The sequence below is a fragment of the Sorex fumeus genome, unplaced genomic scaffold (assembly GCF_029834395.1).
Source record: "Sorex fumeus unplaced genomic scaffold, SorFum_2.1 ptg000082l, whole genome shotgun sequence".
NCBI lineage: Eukaryota > Metazoa > Chordata > Mammalia > Eulipotyphla > Soricidae > Sorex > Sorex fumeus.
The window spans coordinates 3,482,454-3,501,770 of record NW_026606139.1 but is presented as its reverse complement, the minus strand read 5'-3'; the positions used below and the strand labels follow the sequence as shown (position 1 = coordinate 3,501,770).

The following is a 19,317-nucleotide window of genomic DNA, read 5'->3' as shown; positions in this document are numbered from 1 at the left end:
ATGGAAGTGAGATCCTAATGTGATAAGATTTTTTTTTTAAATCTTTAAGGAAATTTCCTCATATGGGAAACTTTATTCATACAACTAGTTCATTTCCCTCCCCATATATAGTTTTTAACAGAGCCCAGGATTTCAGGATTTCATTGTCGTCTTAACTAAAGTTGAAGCTTATAACTGGATTACTAGGGTACTCCTTTTATTTATTTATTTATTTATTTATTTATTTTTTGCTTTTTGGGTCACACCTGGCGATGCACAGGGGTTACTCCTGGCTCTGCACTCAGGAGTTACTCCTGGCGGTGCTCGGGGAACCATATGGGACCCTGGGAGTTGAACCCAGGTCGGCCGCGTGCAAGGCAAACGTCCTACCCGCTGTGCTATCTCTCCAGCCCCTTTTTATATATAAAAAATATATATTTTTTAATTTTCTGTGCATGAGTTCAAAGCCCTTGCATTTTGGGTTGGAGAGATGCTTGTCTTGCATGCTGATGACCTGGATTTGATCTCCAGCATCCTGTATGGTCCCCCGAGTCCACCTGGAGTGGTTTCTGAATGTAAAGCCAAGAATAATACCTGAGAATCACTGGGTGTGACCCCAAAACAAACAAACCCAAATGCTTTCATCTCTTAATGACGAGCACTCTCTTAGATCTCAGCTTATCTCAACTACGTCCAGCCTCAACACAATCTTCTTTATCATTTTATCCTTTTCCCAGCAAATTAGCTTTGTCTGACCTCCATAGTACTTTGCCCCCTGTCATAATACCACTTTCCCTGGGCATGCAGAGAATCTTTACCTTTCTTTTTCTTTTTATTATTATTGTCCTTGCTTTTCTTATACTGTGGGACTTTGCAGTGCTGTCTCTTGCCACGTTTTGACAAAACATCGAGTGGATTTTGAGTGCATTCATCATGCTCACAAGAGCAGGGTCTACTAGGAAAACCTAAGGTGATCAGATTTTATAGAAGAGACGAGACGTTTCTGTCGTGTCTATTCTGTTCTAAATGGGCATGAAAATATCATGGCATGTTCTCCAGGTGGACACTTTGGCCTCTTGCATAGCTGCTGCTCTTAAGCTGCTCTTCTTGTTTTGTTTTATTCTGTAGGTACGACACCGCGCTTCTGGTCAGGTGATGGCTCTTAAGATGAACACGCTGAGCAGCAACCGGGCAAATATGCTGAGAGAAGTCCAGCTCATGAATAAACTCTCCCATCCCAACATCCTCAAGTAATGGCTTTTCCACTTCCTTCTGGGGATCACCGAGAAGGCTGAAATGTTATCGGAAGCTGCTAAAATAGTGATGATAAGAGCTTGCAAAGAGAGATTTGAGGTCCATGCTGGGTCTCTCGTGCTGGGTCTCTGGGGCTTGGCCATATTTAGGTCCTTTTCTACCTACTGGCATAACTTTCTGGTAATTAGCAACGTTTAATTAAGCAACTTCTCTCTCCCGAATTACTCTACTCTAGTATCAGCTCATTAGAACCATTATTTTCTATTGCTGAATTAGAAATTTGTCAGAGAAAAGATACTAGTTTCTACGTGGTAATTTAATTTTCTTAATCACTTTATGGAGGAATTGTAATTAAATCAGTGAATACAATAAGAGTAAAATTATGTCCCCAACCTATTCGCTCTGAAGTTTTAGTACTTGAAGAGGCAGTTTGCCGTGTGTGTGTGTGTGTGTGTGTGTGTGTGTGTGTGTGTGTGTGTGTGGTGCCAGAGATTGAAAGGGAAAAGGCAAGTAATCTACCACTAAGCTACATCCCTGACACCATAGTTTATTTATTTATTTATTTATTTTTGATTTTTGGGTCACACCCGGCAATGCCCAGGGGTTACTCCTGGCTCTGCACTCAGGAATTATCCCTGGCGGTGCTCAGGGGACCATATGGGATGCTGGGAATCGAACCCGGGTTGGCCGTGTGCAAGGCAAACGCCCTACCCGTTGTGCTATTGCTCCAGCCCCCATAGTTTATTTTTTTAAAAAAATAGAGTGAAATTATAAATTATCATACTCTAATAATCAGTATCTGCGTATTTCTCACTTTACTAATGTAATTATTTCTAAATAAGTATTTCTCACATTTTTAAAGTTTAACTAGGTCTTTTTATTTTGGTTTTTTTTTTTTTGGTTTTAGTTTTTTTTTTGGGGGGGGGAATGACATACCCAGAGGTGCTTAGGGCTTAGTTAGGGATCACTCAGGGATCACTCCTTGTGGGGCACAAGGGATCATATGTGTTACTGGGTTAGAACCTGGGTCAGCCATGTGCAAGGCAGACACCCAACCCTCTGTGCTATCTCTCTGGCCCTAACTAGATGGTATGTTAAAGTAAAAGTTGAACATTCTGTTCACATCTTACCTTTTATTGTTACTACTTAGATTAGAGAGAAATCATATGGTATAATTATGACATCTTATTATCTCATTCCTACTTTGGACAACCTGGCAGACTACCGAATGTAGCCTGCCCACAGGGCAGAGTCTGGCAAACTCCCCGTGGCGTCCCCAATATGCCAAATACCAGTAACAATGATGGGTCTCATTCTCCTAAAGAGCCGTGAATATAATCTCAGGGCTAGGATGAAAGAGACGTTACTGGGGCCTGCTCGAGGCAATCGACGATTAACAGGATGATTTGTGATTTTTGTGAATTTTGATTTGCAAATCCCTACCTGCTATACTGTCTCCCCAGCCACACCTTTTATATTTTTTTGAGGTGGGTGTTTTGGACCACACCATGTGGTGCTTAGGGGCTATACCTGGCTCCCTGATCAGGAGTGACTCCTGGTATTGCTTGGGGGGACCATGTTTTGGGGATCTGCCAGGGTCTGCCACATGCAAGGCAAATGCCTTACCTCCTGTGCTATCTCTTAAGCCCAGAGAACATTCTTGAAAGTTTGTTGTATATTGAGTTCTTTGCCTTTTGGGGGGCAGGGGTGGTGGTGGTGAGGCTATACCACCAGGTATTACTTATGGCATTGTGCTGAGGGATCACTTCTGGCAGAACTCAGAGGATCATAGGTGGTGCTGGGGATGAACCCGGGTCAGTGTTCTCTGACTTTCTACTTTAGCAATTTAGAGATTTAAACATCACAACTATTCTCCACTGAAGTCTCTGAAACCAAGATATCGTGTATTGGTCAGAATCTATGATTCTGAGGCCGGGGCTCTTTGTACTAAGTTTCAGGAAGAACTGAGAATTTCACAGCATGGTATTGGTTGATAAAAGTGGAAAAGTAGAGCTGGGATAAATTAATCAGAAATGTTTTACATAAACCTAAGTTTCTATATTATGCTCTGTGTACTGGATTCTGAGAAGGAACTGGAACTGACAGAGAGTAAATGCAGAAGCTCGTTGAAAGGATTTATGAACAAGAGATCAGTTAGGGACCTTTGTGATTTTTTTTTTTTTTATTGAATCACCGTGTGATACAGTTACAGAGCTTTCATGTTTGAGTTTCAATCATACAATGATTGAACACGCATCCCTCCACCAGGGCACATTTTCCACCACCAATGTCCCCAGTATCCACCCCCCATCCCAACCCTCCCCATGTCTCTGTGGCAGACAGTTTCCCCTATACTCTCTCTCTACTTTGGGCATTGTGTTTTGCAATATAGATACTGAGAGGATGTCACGTTTGGTCCTTTATCTACTTTTAGCACTTATCTTCCATCCTGAACAATCCCTCCAACCATCATTGACCAGCTGCCTTCTCCCCCAGCTCATGATGCCGGCTTCCAGCTATGGAATAATATTCCTGGCCCTTGTGTCTACTGTCCTTTGGTGTCAGTCTCATATTATGTTATTTTATATTCCACAAACGAATGCAGTCCTTCGATGTCTGTCTCTCTCTTTCTGACTCATTGCACTTAGCATGATACTCTCCAGGCCCATCCACTTAGAAGCAAATTTCATGACTTCATCTTTCCTAACAGCTGCATAGTATTCCATTATGTAAATATACCAAAGTTTCTTTAATCAGTCATCTATTCTTGGGCATTCGGGTTGTTTCCAGATTCTAGCCATTGTGAACAGTGCTGCAATGAATATACAGGTGCAGATGTCATTTCTACTGTGCTTTTTTGCATCCTCGGGATATATTCTCAGAAGTGGTATTGCAGGGTCACATGGAAGCTCAATTTCTAGTTTTTTAAGCAATGCTGATATTGTTTTCCAAGAAAGGCTGGACTAATCGGCATTCCCACCAACAATGAAAGAGAGTCCCTTTCTCCCCACATCTGCACCAGCACTGGTTGTTCTTGTTCTTTTTGATGTGTGCCAGTCTCTGTGGTGTGAAATGATACCTCATTGTTGTTTTGATTTGCATCTCCCTGATGATTAGCGATGTAGAACATTTTTTTCATGTGCCTTTTGGCCATTTGTATTTCTTCTCTGAGGAAGCTTCTGTTCATTTATTTTCCCCATATTTTGATGGGGATGGAGGGTTTTTCTTGTACAATTCTATTACTATCTCGTATATCTTAGATATTAACCCCTTATCAGATGGTGTTTCATCTTTTTTTTTTCTTTTTGGGTCACACCCGGTGATGTCTAGGAGTTACTCCTGGCTTTGCACTCAGGAATTACTCCTGGTGGTGATCAGGGGACGTATGGGAAGCTGGGAATTGAACCTGGGTCGGCCATGTATAAGACAAACGCCCTACCTACTCTACTATCACTCCAGTCCAGTGTTTCATCCTTAAAGATACTTTTAATTTCAGTATCATGGAGGATTCTGCCTACATTTTCCTTATGGATTCAGTTATGATATTGAGGTCTTTAATCCACTCTGGTCGACTTTTGTGCCTGGCGTTAGAGGTCAGAGTTTATTTTTTTACAGGTAGAAGTCCAGTTTTCCCAGCACCACTTGTTGAAGAGGCTTTCTTTGTTCCACTTCACATTTCTTGCTCCTTTATCAAAGATTAAGTGATCATATATTTGGGAATCTGTGACAGAATATTCAACTCTGTTCCACTGGTCTGTGGGTCTCCTTCTGGTCCAATACCATACTGTTTTAATTACTACTGCTTTGTAATACAGTTTGAAGTTAGGAAAGGTGATGTCACCCATCTTCTTTTTCCCAAGGATTGCTTTAGCTATTCGTGGGGGTTTACTCTTCCATGTGAATTTCAGGAGTGTTTTGTCTATTTCACTGGGAAATGTACACTAGTGGAGGGATGGGTGTTGGAATAATGTAAATTAAAGCACAGCGGTAGGGCGTTCGCCTTACACGCGGCCAACATGGCCGACCCGAGTTCGATTCCTCCGCCCCTCTCGGAGAGCCCGGCAAGCTACCGAGAGTATTCGATATGCCAGACACAGTAACAACAAAGTCTCCAATGGAGACGTTACTAGGACCGCTCGAGCAAATCGACGATCAACGGGAGGGCCTTTACCTATTCAATGAAATCCAGTCACAAACAGCTTTGTAAGGGTCTGTCTCAGAGTGATTCAATTTAGAAAGTTAAAAAAAAAAAGGAGATTATGGGGAAAATTTTTATTTAAAAGAATGAAATTTTCTTTGGGGGAGGGTTTCTAGAGACCCAGGTGCCACTCACTGCAATACTCATCTGGTAATGTGGTTCTGACCAGTGCTTGGGTTGCCAATACTGATGTCTGGGTGGGGAGGGAGGGCAGGCTTGGCAGTGCTCAGGGACTACTAAGCCACAGCTGACAGTGCTGGCGAGGGTATTCTGTGTCAGGAATCGAATCCAGGACCAGGACCTCAATATGCAAGGCATTTCTCTACCACTTGAACCATATTCCCCAATCTCACACCCCTAATTTTTTTTGGCTTTTTTGGGTCACACCCGGTGATGCTCAGGGGTTACTCCTGGCTTTGCACTCAGGAATCACTCCTGGCGGAGCTCGGGAGACCATATGGGATGCTGGGAATTGAGCCTGGGTCGGCTGCGTGCAAGGCAAACGCCCTCCCCGCTGTGCTATTGCTCCAGCCCCTCACACCCCTAATTTTTAACCTACAAAAGATAGTATTCTTGGGGTCTGAGTGATTGTACAGTGAGTAAAACATCTGTCTTGCACATAACCAACCCGGGTTTGAGCCCCTGCACCCCATGTGGTCTTCTGAGACTGCCAGGAATGATTTCTGAACACAGGGCCAGGAGTAAACCCTCATTATCACCTAGTGTGGCCCAAAACAAAAACAACAACAACAAAAATTTAGAACAAAAAGTAATATTCTGTGCTTTCACATAATATTTCTAACATATAAAAGATAGTGTTAAGTCTTATCTCGGTCTTTATAATAAGCCAACAAATATTGTATTTAAAGTTTTTGAAACTGTTGGGGCTGGAACAATAGCACACCGGGTAGGGCGTTTGCCTTGCACGCGGCCGATCCGGGTTCGATTCCCAGCATCCCATATGGTCCCCCGAGCACTGCCAGTAGTGATTCCTGAGTGCAGAGCCAGGAGAACACCCTGAGCATCTCCAGGTGTGACCCATAAAGGCCCTCCCGTTGTTCATCGATTTGCTCGAGCGGGCCCAGTAACGTCTCCATTGGAGATTTTGTTGTTACTGTGTTTGGCATATCGAATACACCACGGGTAGCTTGCCAGGCTTTACCGTGCGGGCAAGATACTCTCGGTAGCTTGCCGGGCTCTCTGAGAGGGGTGGAGGAATCGAACTCGGGTTGGCCATGTTGGCTGCGTGCAAGGCAAACGCCCTACCGCTGTGCTATCGCTCCAGACCCATAAAGCAAAATAAAGAAATAAATAAATGAAAAACTTAAAAAAAAAGTTTTTGAAACTGTTATAATTTAGAGTAAATGTATAATATATAAAGATTATTACCATTGGGGGCTGGAGCAATAGCACAGTGGGTAGGGCATTTGCCTTGGATATGACCAACCCAGGTTCGATTCCCAGCATCCCATAGGGCCCCCCCAGCACCGCCATGAATAATTCCTGAGTTCAGACCCAGGAGTAACCCCTGAGCATCGCCAGGTGTGATCCAAAAATTTAAAAAAAATCATTACCATTAATCTTTTAAGTAGGGTAGATTTGCAACTGAATATAACTCTTTCCGTACTCTGTTTTAAACACTTTTAAAAATTTTTTTAAATTTTTTTATTTTATTTTTTTATTAGTGAAACACCATGAGGTACAGTTATAGACTTATAAATTTTTGTGCTTGGGTTTCAGTTATACAATGATCAAATACTCATCCCTCCACCAGTGCCCATTTCCCACCACCGCGGGTCCCAGCATCCCTCCCACCTCCCATCCCTCCCATCCCACCCTGCCTCTGTGGCAGGGCATTCCCCCTTGTTCTCTCTCTCTTCTTTTGGGTCCTGTGTTTTGCCAGAGAGGCATTGAGTGGCAATCATGTTTGGTCTACAGTCTACTTTCAGCATGCTTCTCCCACCCTGGGAGGGTCCTCACAACACCCCTTATTTGGTGCTCCCTTCTCTGAGCTTCCTTTTCCCCTAGCACGTGTGGCTGGCCAAGTCATGGAGCAAAATTCCTGGTACTAATCTCAGCCATTCCTGGGTGTTTGTCTCCCATTTTGTTGCTTTATGTTCCCCAGATGAATGCAATCTTTCTGTGTCTATCCCGCTCTTTCCTACTCATTTCGCTTAACCTGATACTTTCCATGTAATACCACTTGTATTTAAATTTCATAACCTCATCTTTTCTAACAGCTGCATAGTACTCCATTGTGTCAATGTACCAAAGTTTCTTTAACCAGTCATCTGTTCTCGGGCACTGAGGTTTTTTCCAGATTCTGGCTATTGTAAAGAGTGCTGCAATGAACAAACAATTGCAGATGTCACTTCGACTATACATTTTTGCCTCTCTGGGATATATTCCCAGGAATGCTATTGCTGGGTCAAATGGGAGCTCAATTTCTAATTTTTTGAGAATCGTCCATACTGTTTCCCAAAAAAACCTGGAAGTAGGTGTAAAAACCTAGAAGTAAGTTACTTTCTATTTGTTTATATCTTTTACATTTTTGCTGGCTTCATTTTCATGGTTACTGTGTCTGGCATATCGAATACTCTCGGTAGCTTGCCGGGCTCTCCGAGAGGGGCGGAGGAATCGAACTCGGGTCGGCCATGTTGGCCGCGTGTAAGGCGAACGCCCTACCCACTGTGCTATCGCTCCAGCATATTTTGAATACAACAAAAGGAAATTAACAGTGGCCTGGAGCAAGCAGTCCATTTGACTTATATTACCTAGTGGGGCATATTAATTACGGTAGATAGTTCATTTACTTCCCAAAACTTCTTAAACATAAGCCTGGGTATGACTATATTTCATTCACAAAATTCTTAGAATTTTAATTTTCTGAATGTTTTTCTAGATTTCTACATGTCTTAGCAATTTATTCTTTTTTTTTTTTAGATTCTTGTTGGTAACTAGCCCTTTTATTCTTCTATATCAATTAAACGGGTGCTAGGAAAAGTACATAGGTTATAGTTAGTGAATTTTGTTTTGTTGAGTCACTGTGAGAAGATACACAGTCACAAAGCTGATCATGATTGGGTTTCAGTCATGCAATGTTCCAACAGCCGTCCTTCCATCAGTGTCCATTTTCAATCATCAATGGCCCCAGTTTCCACCCCCCTCCCCCAGAGGCAGGCACTTTTCTTGTATCTCTATCTCTTTCCCTCTCCCTCTCCCTCTCTCCTTCTTTTTTTGGGCCATACAGATACCGAGGGGTTATTATGTTTTTTTTCCTGCTTTCAGCAGTTCTTATCCAGAGTGATCATTTTCAACTATCTTTGTCATAGTGATCCCTTCTCTATCCCAACAGCCTTTTCTCCAAGTACTTCCAACCATGGACCAATCCTCCTGTCCTTGTTACTACTGCCCTTGGGTATTAGTCTCCTAATATGTTTATTTACATCCCACAAATAAGTGCAATCGTTCTATGAGCTTCCATATGACCCAGCAACACCACTTCTGGGAATATACCCCGGGGGCCCAAAAACAACCTGCCCTTCTGTATTTATCATAGCACTGTTCATAATCACGGGTGGCTTGCCAGGCTCTGCCACCCATGCGGCCGAGATACTCTCGGTAACTTGCCGGGCTCTCTGAGAGGGGCGGAGGAATCGAACTCGGGTCGGCCATGTGGGCTGCGTGCAAGGCAAACGCCCTACCGCTGTGATAATAGTTAGAATCTGGAAACAACCTCTGTACCCTAGAACAGACTATTGGTTAAAGAAACTATGGTATATCTACACAGTGGAATACTATGCAGCAGTTAGGACAAATGAAGTCATGAAATCGACTTATAAATGGATGGACATGGAGGTTATCATGCTGAGTGAAATGAGTCAGAAGGTTAGCAGTTTATTCTTATGACTTAATTTTTATACTCTTTTTTGGGTTACTAGTTAGTAAGACTCAGTCTGTTTTCAGGGTTTATGTGAAGATTGAACTCTCTCTCCCCGCCTGCTCCCCACTCTTTTTTTTCTGCCCCATATCCTCGGGGGTTACTCTGGGCTCTGTGCTCAGAGGTCACTTCTGGTGCATTTTAGGAAATCATGCAGTACTGGGGAGGAATTGAACTGTTGTTGGCCACATGCAAAGCCAAACCTTATCCACTGTGCTATATCTTTGGTTCACCCACTTTAAGAGATAGGCGCCCCATCCCATGGTGCTCTGTCCTGTGACACCAGTGCTGCATTCAGCAGTGCTTGGGGCCACCAGGGCCGCATATGGTAGTGTTGGTGGGCCAGGGATGTGTTGCGGAGGTGAACTCAGAGTTCTCGAACATGCTAGGTGTGTGGTGTACTCTTTGGGCTCTTCCACTGGACCCCTGAATTCTCTCTCTCTTCCTCCGCCTTTCTTATCCCACGCCCCATTTGGTCTCTGGGCCACACCTAACTATACTCAGGGTTTACTTCTGGCTCTGCACTCAGGGATCACTCCTGGAAGGCTCAGGAGGATCATATGGGATTCTGGGGATCGAATCTGGGTCAGCCACATGCAAGGTAGACACTCTACCCACTGTACTATTGCTCCAGTGCCCTGAACTCTCTTGTAGATGCATAAGCAAAGAGAGAAGTATGAAAGAAAGTTTTCCTCATGTTGAGATGATTAGATTTAAATTAGGAATAATTCATCTCTTTGAACTCTAGTTTTTTCACAGATCTATCTTCTAAAGAACTGACCCCAGGAGAGAAGTTGCTGAACAGATGAGGCTTTCAGTCTCTTTCCCTGATTTTTTGTTGGAGTAAAAAAGTTGTATTATTATTTTTTTTTTGGACCACACCTGGCAGCACGCAGGGCTTATTCTTATTCCATACTCAGCGACTGTATGTGGTGAAAGGATTAAACCTGGGTCAGCCCTGTGCAAGACAAGTGCTCTGGCCACTGCACTGTTTCTCTGGTCCGAGGAAAAATAGTTTTGTTTAGAGAAATGTAAGAAGAGTCAGAGAGGTTGAGGGAGAAAGTAGACATAGCTGGCTGGGGTGCAGGCAACAGGGATCATGTCCTTTCTCTAGCCACCATGACTCCTCTCACTATCTATTTTATTTTATATTGGACCTCTGTATCAGAATTTTGAAGAAAGGTCTTTCAGCTAAAAATCAAAGACAAAGTTGAAAGTCACTGTCAGTGGTTCGGAAAATCGGCTTGGGAAAGAAGACTGTCTGCATGACCTGCCAGCTGATAGGCATCTAGTCCTCTGGGCATGTCTTGGTTCTCTGCTGGAACAGCTATTCTGTGCCCAGCAGGAGTAAGTGAGCTGAACTTCTTAGTTTTACTTCTTCCCTTTTTTTTGACCGTACCCCTCTACTTCCTTTTTCCCTTTTATCTTTCCTCTCTAATAAGATTTCTGTTTGGAAGGAAAAGAGTGAAACCTAGTAAGTCACAGAAGCAGTCGGTAATTGTGTGCATTTTGTTTGTGTGTATTTTTAAAATGCTGTTAAGATTTCTAAGATTGTTTTATCGTCAGTTACTCTGACTTGTCAGTAAAAAAAAAGTAACAATAAAGGACTTTGTTGAGTGCAGGGACTGATTGTTTGGGCCTCTTGTGAATAAAGCTGTTTATGCCAAGAGGTCTTGTGCTCCAGATAAGTAACCCAAACCCGTGCTCTGCTCACGTCTACCCCCCGATGGCCTTTCTGAGGACCCGAACCAACATTTGTTCTCATACCCCTTTGTTGTCCCTCATGCCTTGAGAAATTTAATATTTCTTTTAGACTCCCTGTTCACATTCTAATGTTGACCTTTTTTTTCCCCCTGGTCACATGCCGATTATACTTTCCTACCTACTATTTTCTGTTGTTGTTCACAATTGTCTTAGCCCTCTTCGGGGGCTGTTTGTGACGTTATGATTGCCATTTTTTTAAAAGGGAGAAAATGTTTTCAATTCATCTTTAATATTAAAAAATCCTTTTAGACTGACAGTAGCAGACCCCCTAAAAGAACATGATTTAAAAAAAACATTTGTGAGGGCCACACCCAGTGGTGTTTAGGGACTATTCCTGGTTCTATGCTCACAACTGACCTTTAGCAGTGCTTAGGGGACTGTATGGGGTGCAGGGATTCAAACTAGGGACAGATGCACGCAAGGCCAGTGCCTTACCTCCTGTATTATATCTCTGGCTTAAAAAACATATTGTTCATCGACTGATGAACAATCAATGTTGTTCATCGATTTGCTTGAGCAGATCGCGCAGAACACCAATCAATGTTGTTCATCGTTTTGCTCGAGATTGTTGTTCAACCATCCCATTGTTCATCGATTTGCTTGAGCAGGCACCAGTAACGTCTCACAACAAATTGTGAGACTTGTTGTTACTGTTTTTGGCATATTGAATACATCCTGGGTAGCTTGCCAGGCTTTGCCGTGCAGGCAAGATACTCTTGGTAGCTTGCTGGGCTCTCCAAGAGGGGTGGAGGAATCGAACTTGGGTCAGCTGTGTGCAAGGCCTTACCCGTTGTGCTAAAAACATAATTTTCCAAAAAATTATTCTTATTGAGACATAATTGACATGTAACAGAAGATAATTTTTTTTGATGGAATCACACCAATTGGTGTCAGGGCTTCTGGTTCTGTGCTCTGGGATCACTCCTGGTGGAGATTGGGGGACCATATGGAGTGCCGGGTTTGAAAGTGAGGTCTGATGTGTGCAAGGCAAGTGCTTTTCCCGTTAATACCATTTCTCTGACCGCATGGAGGAAAAGTTCTAATCATTAAACAATTCATTTATTAACAGTTCAATCATTAAGCTGTTCAGCATTGGCTGCCATTTCTTTGGTACTTATTATGAGCTATATTGTCCATTGTCTTACATGACCCTCAGGAAAGCCTTATTTCTCAATTGTGTTCATCTTTTCCTGCTTTAGGCTCCTTTTATTTATTTATTTATTTATTTAACTTTTCCCTTTTCCTAGAATGTTTTGATCCCAGAATTATATAAATTGCTCCTTTTAGTTATTTCCTCCAAGAGACTTTTACTTAGCCTTCTAAAATAGCCATCAAATAGGAAGGGGGGCCAGAGAGATAGTATAGTCGGGATGGCCTTTGTCTTGCATGTGGCGGACTTGGGTTTGATCTCAGAACGCCATATGGTCCCCAGAGTCCACCAGGACCAATCCTAGAACACAGAGCCAGGAACAAGCCCTGAGCACTGCTGTGTGTGACCTCGAAACAAAACAACAGACAAGCAAGGGGGGAGTGGGGAGATAGATACTGGGGTTAAGGCACTTGTCTTGCACGAAGCCAACGCTGCTTCTGTCCCCAGCACCACATGGTTCCTTAGCACTGCCAGGAGGGGTCTCTGACCACCACTGGAGTGTGACCCAATGCCCTGCCCCCGTACTCCGAAACACTGAAAGCCACTCATCTCACAGGTCTCTTACTCTTCTTTGTCTTCAAAGTTCTTTAAAACTCTGAAAAAAAATTATTTGTTGTTATTTACAGTCTTCTGTACAGGGTGGAGTTTTGTCTTGTCATTATGTTTTCAAAACATACAGAAAAGTATTTGTAGACACCAATGTCAGTTATAAGCAAATCACTTTGCATCACAGAAACATGTAGAACACTTCAAAACTGTAGGTGGTCGAGGCTGGAGCGATAGCACAGCGAGTAGGGCATTTGCCTTGCACGTGGCCAACCCGGGTTCGATTCCCGGCATCCCATATGGTCCCCCCAAGCACCGCCAGGAGTAATTCCTGAGTGCATGAGCCAGGAGCCAGAAGTAACCCCTGTGCATCACCGAGTGTGACCTAAAAAAGAAAAAAAACCCCACTGTAGGTGGTTTCCTGCTTGGGTGAAAACAGAACTATTGGCTTGCTCGTCAAGCCCATGTTCTTCCTTGAACACATCTCTTGCTTGATTGTCTGTTTCTTTGCTTGCCTGTTTCCATTCTGGAGAAACCTGTATTCTCTCTTCAACACATACTTCTCTCCTATTTTTCCCTCACATCCTTTCAAATAAGTTTCAATAAAAACTATCTTGCTTTCCCTCTCACTTCCTCAAAAAAAAAAAAATGAAAAAAAAAGAAACAGAATTATTGAAAGTTTCCCCCGCACTCAGCAGTGCTCTGGGCTCACATCCAGCTCTATATTCCTTGCGTTGCCCTGTTGGTAATGCTTAGGGGACCATATAGGGTGCTGGGGATCAAACCTGGCCCAGCTATCAGCTTGGCAAGCTCCTTACCTGCTGTGCTATCTTGCCAGCCCTAAAAGTTTTTTTTTTTTTTTTAATTTACCCCCCATTTTCTTCCTATTGTTGCAGCAGCTGAAGAGTCACAGACGCTTCTGGTTGGTTTGCAGTCATTCGCACTTGATTGTGGTTTTCACTGGGGATCTCACATCTGGTTGCCGTGCTTGCATATTTTGCTGTGGTGTTTGGTCCAGCGGTTTCATACTTCTAGTTGAGGTTTTTCCACATGTACTTTCTGAGTGCTGCACAATTAGTTGTGTTGCTCATGCACGTTGTTGTAGTGCTTTTCAGGGCTCACACACTTTTGTTGTGGTGCTCACAACTCCTGACTGTGGTGCTTATAACCTTTTTAGTTGTGCTCTCCAAGGTTCGGCTTTGGTGAACCAGAGATCATACTCTGTTGTGCTGGTGGGGTCCTTAACAATAAGCTGCCAAAAGTGCGCTTTGTGCAGTGAGTAGCACCAAGGTTGCCTCATGCTTGCAGGGCAGGTACTTTTGAACTCATGGCTTCATGCTTGCAAAGCAGCACACTCTTTCAGGCTCCCAAGAAATCTTTTTTATTTTTTAAGTTTTTATTAGTGAAACACCATAAGGTACAGTTGTAGACTTACAAATTTTGGTGCTTGGGTTTCAGTTATACAATGATCGAGTACCCATCCCTCCACCAGTGCCCATTCTCCACTACCACTGATCCCAGTATCCCTCCCACTCCCCCATCCCCCACATCCCACCCCGCCTCTGTGGCAGGGCATTTCCTTTTGTTCTCTCTTTTTCTTTTTGGGTGCTGTGGTTTGCAAAAGAGGCATTGAGTGGCAATCATGTTCGGTCAATAGTCCACTTTCAGCATGCATCTCCCATCCTGGGAGGATCATCCCATCACCCTTTACTTGGTGCTCCCCTCTCCATCTGAGCCACCTTCTCCCCCAGCATGTGCGGCTGGCCTCCAAGCCATGGAGTGAACCTCCTGGTACTTATCTTGGCTATTCTTGGGTGTTTGTCTCCTATTTTGTTACTTTATATTCCCCAGATGAATGCAATCTTTCTATGTCTGTCCCTCTCTTTCTGACTCTTTTCACTTAGCATGATACTTTCCATGTAGTACCACTTGTATGTAAATTTCATGACTTCATCTTTTCTAACAGCTGCATAGTATTTCATGGTGTAGATGCACCAAAGTTTCTTTAACCAGTCATCTGTTCTTGGGCACTTGGGTTTTTTCCAGATTTTGGTTATTGTGAACGGTGCAGCAATGAACATAGAGTGCAGATGTCATTTCGACTGTACTTTTTTGCCTCCCCAGGATATATTCCCAGAAGTGATATCGCTGGGTCAAATGGGAGCTCAATTTCTAAATTTTTGAGAATTGTCCATACTGTTTTCTAAAAGGGCTGAACCAGTTGGCATTCCCACCAGCAGTGAAAGAGGGTCCCTTTCTCGCCGTACCCGCGCCAACACCAGTTGCTTTTGTTCTTTTGGATGTGGGCCAGTCTCTGTGGTGTGAGCCCAAGATATCTTTTAAGGAGATACCTGTACCTGAAAGTTACTAGCCCATACATTGTAAATATCACTACCCCGGCAAGAGAAAAGTTTATAAGGATTGAATATGATAAATGATAGGGAAGAAATGCCATATGAGAAAAGAGAGGTGAAGGGATACTCTTGTAGCAAATAGTACGACTCTTGAGACTTCTAGTTTTCTGTCACTCTGTTCTCAGGAAGGCAAGATCATCCTCAAGCCACCTTCAACCCCTGTCATCTGCCAGGAAATTTATGAATTTGAAGAAATTGAATAGCCCCTAATAAAAGCAGAAAGCGTAAAAAAAAGTCACAGCCAGGGCTAGGAATATGACTTAAAGAGGTGAAACAGATTGGAGAGATAACTCAAGTGGTAGAACATAAAGCATGTGCCCTGAATTTGATCTCTGGCACTGCATTATCTCCTGAGCACCACGGGGTGCAAACTTGGAGGTCTTAATTAGACATCAGCTGAGCTAAGTATTGCTAGGACTAGTGCCCCAGCACCCTCCCCCAGCAACATAGGGGATGACCTGTATGAAAACACTAACTACCATAATAAAATTTTGTGATTTTTTTAAAGTTTGAAGTTCAACTCTTGGGGCTGGAGCGATAGCACAGCTGGTAGGGCATTTGCCTTTGCATGCATCCGACCCAGGTTTAATTCCCAGCATCCTATATGGTCCCCCGAGTGTCGAAAACTATACTCGCAGAAGGTCGTGTGTTCGCGGGCTCTCTGGACGGCTCTATCTCACCGCCTTCGGTGCCCTAGAGCCGCTGTGTGTGGCCTGCATCAGGACGGCTGTTGGCCAAGGGCAGATGAAGGAAGAGACGAGGGCCAGGCCGGTTGATCTTAGTGGCAGTTTATTACAAGGAAGTTTATCCCATAGAAGAAATTTATGTTATGGAGGGCCTAGGTTCTCTCAAGCACAAGTTCCCCTTGCTAGTCTCTCAGTAGTCCATCTTTCAGCCCTGCTCTCTCCTAGTCTGGGCTCCCTTCTAGTCTGGGCTGACACTCCACCCAGTCAGGTAGCCAAATCAACATAAGAAAGCCCTTCCTGACTGCTCAAGGGCAAGATATCTCTTAAGGTGTTTTTCTCTTTTCCTCAGTCCAATAAACTATCAACTATTCCTGAGGTTATGCAGGAAGGACAGAACAGTATTATCCTACACCCACTGCCAGGAGTAATCCCTGTGCATTGCTGGGTGTGACCCCCCCACCACCAAAAAAAAAGTTCAACTCCTGTTACAACAAGCAAGACATTTGCTTACAAAATCTCCTTCCATTACATTTTCTCAAAGTATTCATGATCTGTGAGGAAGAAAGGATGTTTGTTGAGAGGAGGAAGGAAAAGAGAATGAGAAGAGAGGGAAATCAAGAAAGAAAGGGCAGGAGCTTGCTAGTGTAGCTGGATCTCCCTTCACTTTGTCCTAGCAATAACTTTCGACCTGTTTCTTTCCCTCAAAATCTATCACATTGAGCCTTTTCTTAAAGTTCAGCTTATTATTTTATTTTTCCAATTATATTTTCATTGGGGCTGGAGCGATAGCACAGCGGTAGGGCATTCGCCTTACACGCGGCCAACATGGCCGACCCGAGTTCGATTCCTCCGCCCCTCTCGGAGAGCCCGGCAAGCTACCGAGAGTATTCGATACGCCAGACACAGTAACAACAAAGTCTCCAATGGAGACGTTACTGGGCCCGCTCGAGCAAATCGACGATCAACGGGAGGGCCTTTACCTTTTACCTTTATATTTTCATTGAGGTATCTCATTGAGGGGCTGGAGCAATATCACAGCGGTAGGGCATTTGCCTTGCATGCAGCCAACATGGCCAACCCGAGTTCGATTCCTCCTCCCCTCCTGGAGAGCCCGGCCAGCTACCGAGAGTGTCTCGCCCGCACGGCAAAGCCTGGCAAGCTCCCCGTGATGTGTTCGATATGCCAAACACAGTAACAACAAAGTCTCACAATGGAGACGTTACTGGGCCTTCTCGAGCAAATTGATGAACAACGGAAGGACAGTGACAGTGATACCTCATTGAGATATCCTGATTTACGGTAGTATTCATAGTAGTGTTATAAGTGTACCATGCTGAAGTACCGCACCCACTACCAGAGTGCCAGTATCCTTCCACCACTGTCCCTAAGTCTCTTCCTAACCCCAGCCTGGTTGGTCGCCTTAGTTCTGCTAAAACCTTATCATTATTATCTTTTGGTAGGTTAGAGAAGATATCAAGTATATGAAACAAAAATAGTATGTTATTAAAAGGAATAATTACAGATTATGGTATTTGATATGCCAAACACAGTAACAAGTCTCACAATGGAGACATTCATTACTGGGCCCGCTCAAGCAAATCGATGAACAATGGGAGGACCGTGACCGCGACAGTGACAGATTATGGAAAGTAAAAAAATATGATAAAGTCATTTTTTAAAAAATTGGTCAGGTTTATTTTATTTCATTTTATTTTTTTGCTTTTTGGGTCACACCTGGCAATGCACAAGGGTTACTCCTGGCTCTGCACTCAGAAGTTACTCCTGGCGGTGCTCAGGGGACCATATGGGACGCTGGAAATCGAACCCGGGTTGGCTGTATGCAAGGCAAATGCCCTACCCGCTGTGCTAGCTCTCCAGCCCAGGTCTATTCTTTAGAAATTAAAACATTAAAAGGAAGATTGGAGCAATAGTACAAAAGGGAGGGTGATTGCCTTGCATGTGGCCAACCCGGGTTTGATCCCTGATTCCCTGAGCACAGCCAGGAGTAATTTCTGAATACAGAGCCAGAAGTGACCTTTGTGCATCACTGGATGTGGCCCCAAAACCAAAACAATATCAAAACCCACCAAAAAAACATGTCCCATAGCAAACAAAAAAACCCAAAAATAACCCCAAGAAACATTAAAAGGTAACCCGTCTTTATTCAGTTATTAATAATACTCTCTTCATTATACTTGAGATTATATTTAGCTTTTTTCCCTTTGTTTTTGGGTCGCAATCAGTGGTACTTAAGGCTTAGTCCTGGTGCTCTGATCAGAACCATTCCTGGCAGTGCTTGAGGGACCAGATGTGTGCCAGGTGTTTAACAGGAGTTGGCAGCTTGCAAGGCAAGCACCTTAACCCTATACTGTCTTCAGCCCTTATAGGACAATCTTAATGTAATTTTCGTTTTGAGTCTCAGAAGTCATGGAGTGTTGGGTCAGGTTTATGCTAGACGCCCATCCTATACTCTGTACTGTTATCCAGTCCTATAGCACAATTTTAATGAAAGTTTTAAAATAAGCCCATTTGAATAGAAGGTCAGGAGATGAGGTTAAGGAGATAGTCCAGTAGGCTAGAGAGGTAGTACAGTGCATACGGCTTTTGCGTTGCACATGGCTGACCTAGGTTTGATCCCTGGCACCCTAAATGGTACCCCTGGCGTGCCAGGAGTAGTCCCTAAGCACAAAGCCAGGGATAAGCGCTGGGCTCTACCAGGTATGTCCAGCAACAACAACAACAACACCCCAAACCCAACCTAAAAACAAAAACTCAACAACAACAAAAAGGAGATAATTCACTAATGGAAAAAGTAAAAAAATGAGAAATGGGAGGGAAAAAAGAAATCTGAAGGGTTGATCTAGAAAGTCTACTTTTGACTAGTAAGAATATTTCCTAGATTTGAAGGGCATGAACTTCTATTTAAAAGGACTTACCAGAGTGAATGAGAAAAATCTTACCTCGGCATATGGTTATGAAATTTTAGAATATGGGTAATGGAAATAAGATTAGCTACACTTCCACAGAGGGGGGGGAAAACAACTTGTTCAGGGACTGGAGTGAAAGTACAGAAGACAGGGCACTAGCTTTGCTCAAAGCTGATTCCTGCACCCCAGGGTCCCCTGAGCCCTTCAGGAGAGATCCCTGGGTGCAGATCCAGAAGCAGGACTTGAGCACCACTGGGTGTGGCCCCCCAACCAAAACCAGAACCAAAACAAAGCAAAACAACTCCATGCAAAGGATTCAAAATCAAAATGGTACCATTTAGGCGGGAGGAAGGGAGGAAGGAAGTTAGTTTTAGGCAGGAGCAGTAATGCCCTTCTCTTGCATGCTTGAAATCTGCTTTTGATCCCTGGCACCGCAAAAATACATGCATACAAAATGGT

General features: G+C 43.6%; 1 protein-coding gene across 1 annotated transcript in view; it reads left to right on the top strand.

Moving 5' to 3' along the window:
* Positions 1-19,317, top strand: part of TESK2 (testis associated actin remodelling kinase 2) — a 137,055-nt gene that overhangs the window by 54,292 nt on the left and 63,446 nt on the right. Inside the window, exon 3 of the mRNA XM_056130916.1 lies at positions 1,108-1,229. Within this exon, the coding sequence (XP_055986891.1) occupies positions 1,108-1,229 (122 nt within the window). The remainder of the gene's footprint in view (positions 1-1,107; positions 1,230-19,317) is intronic.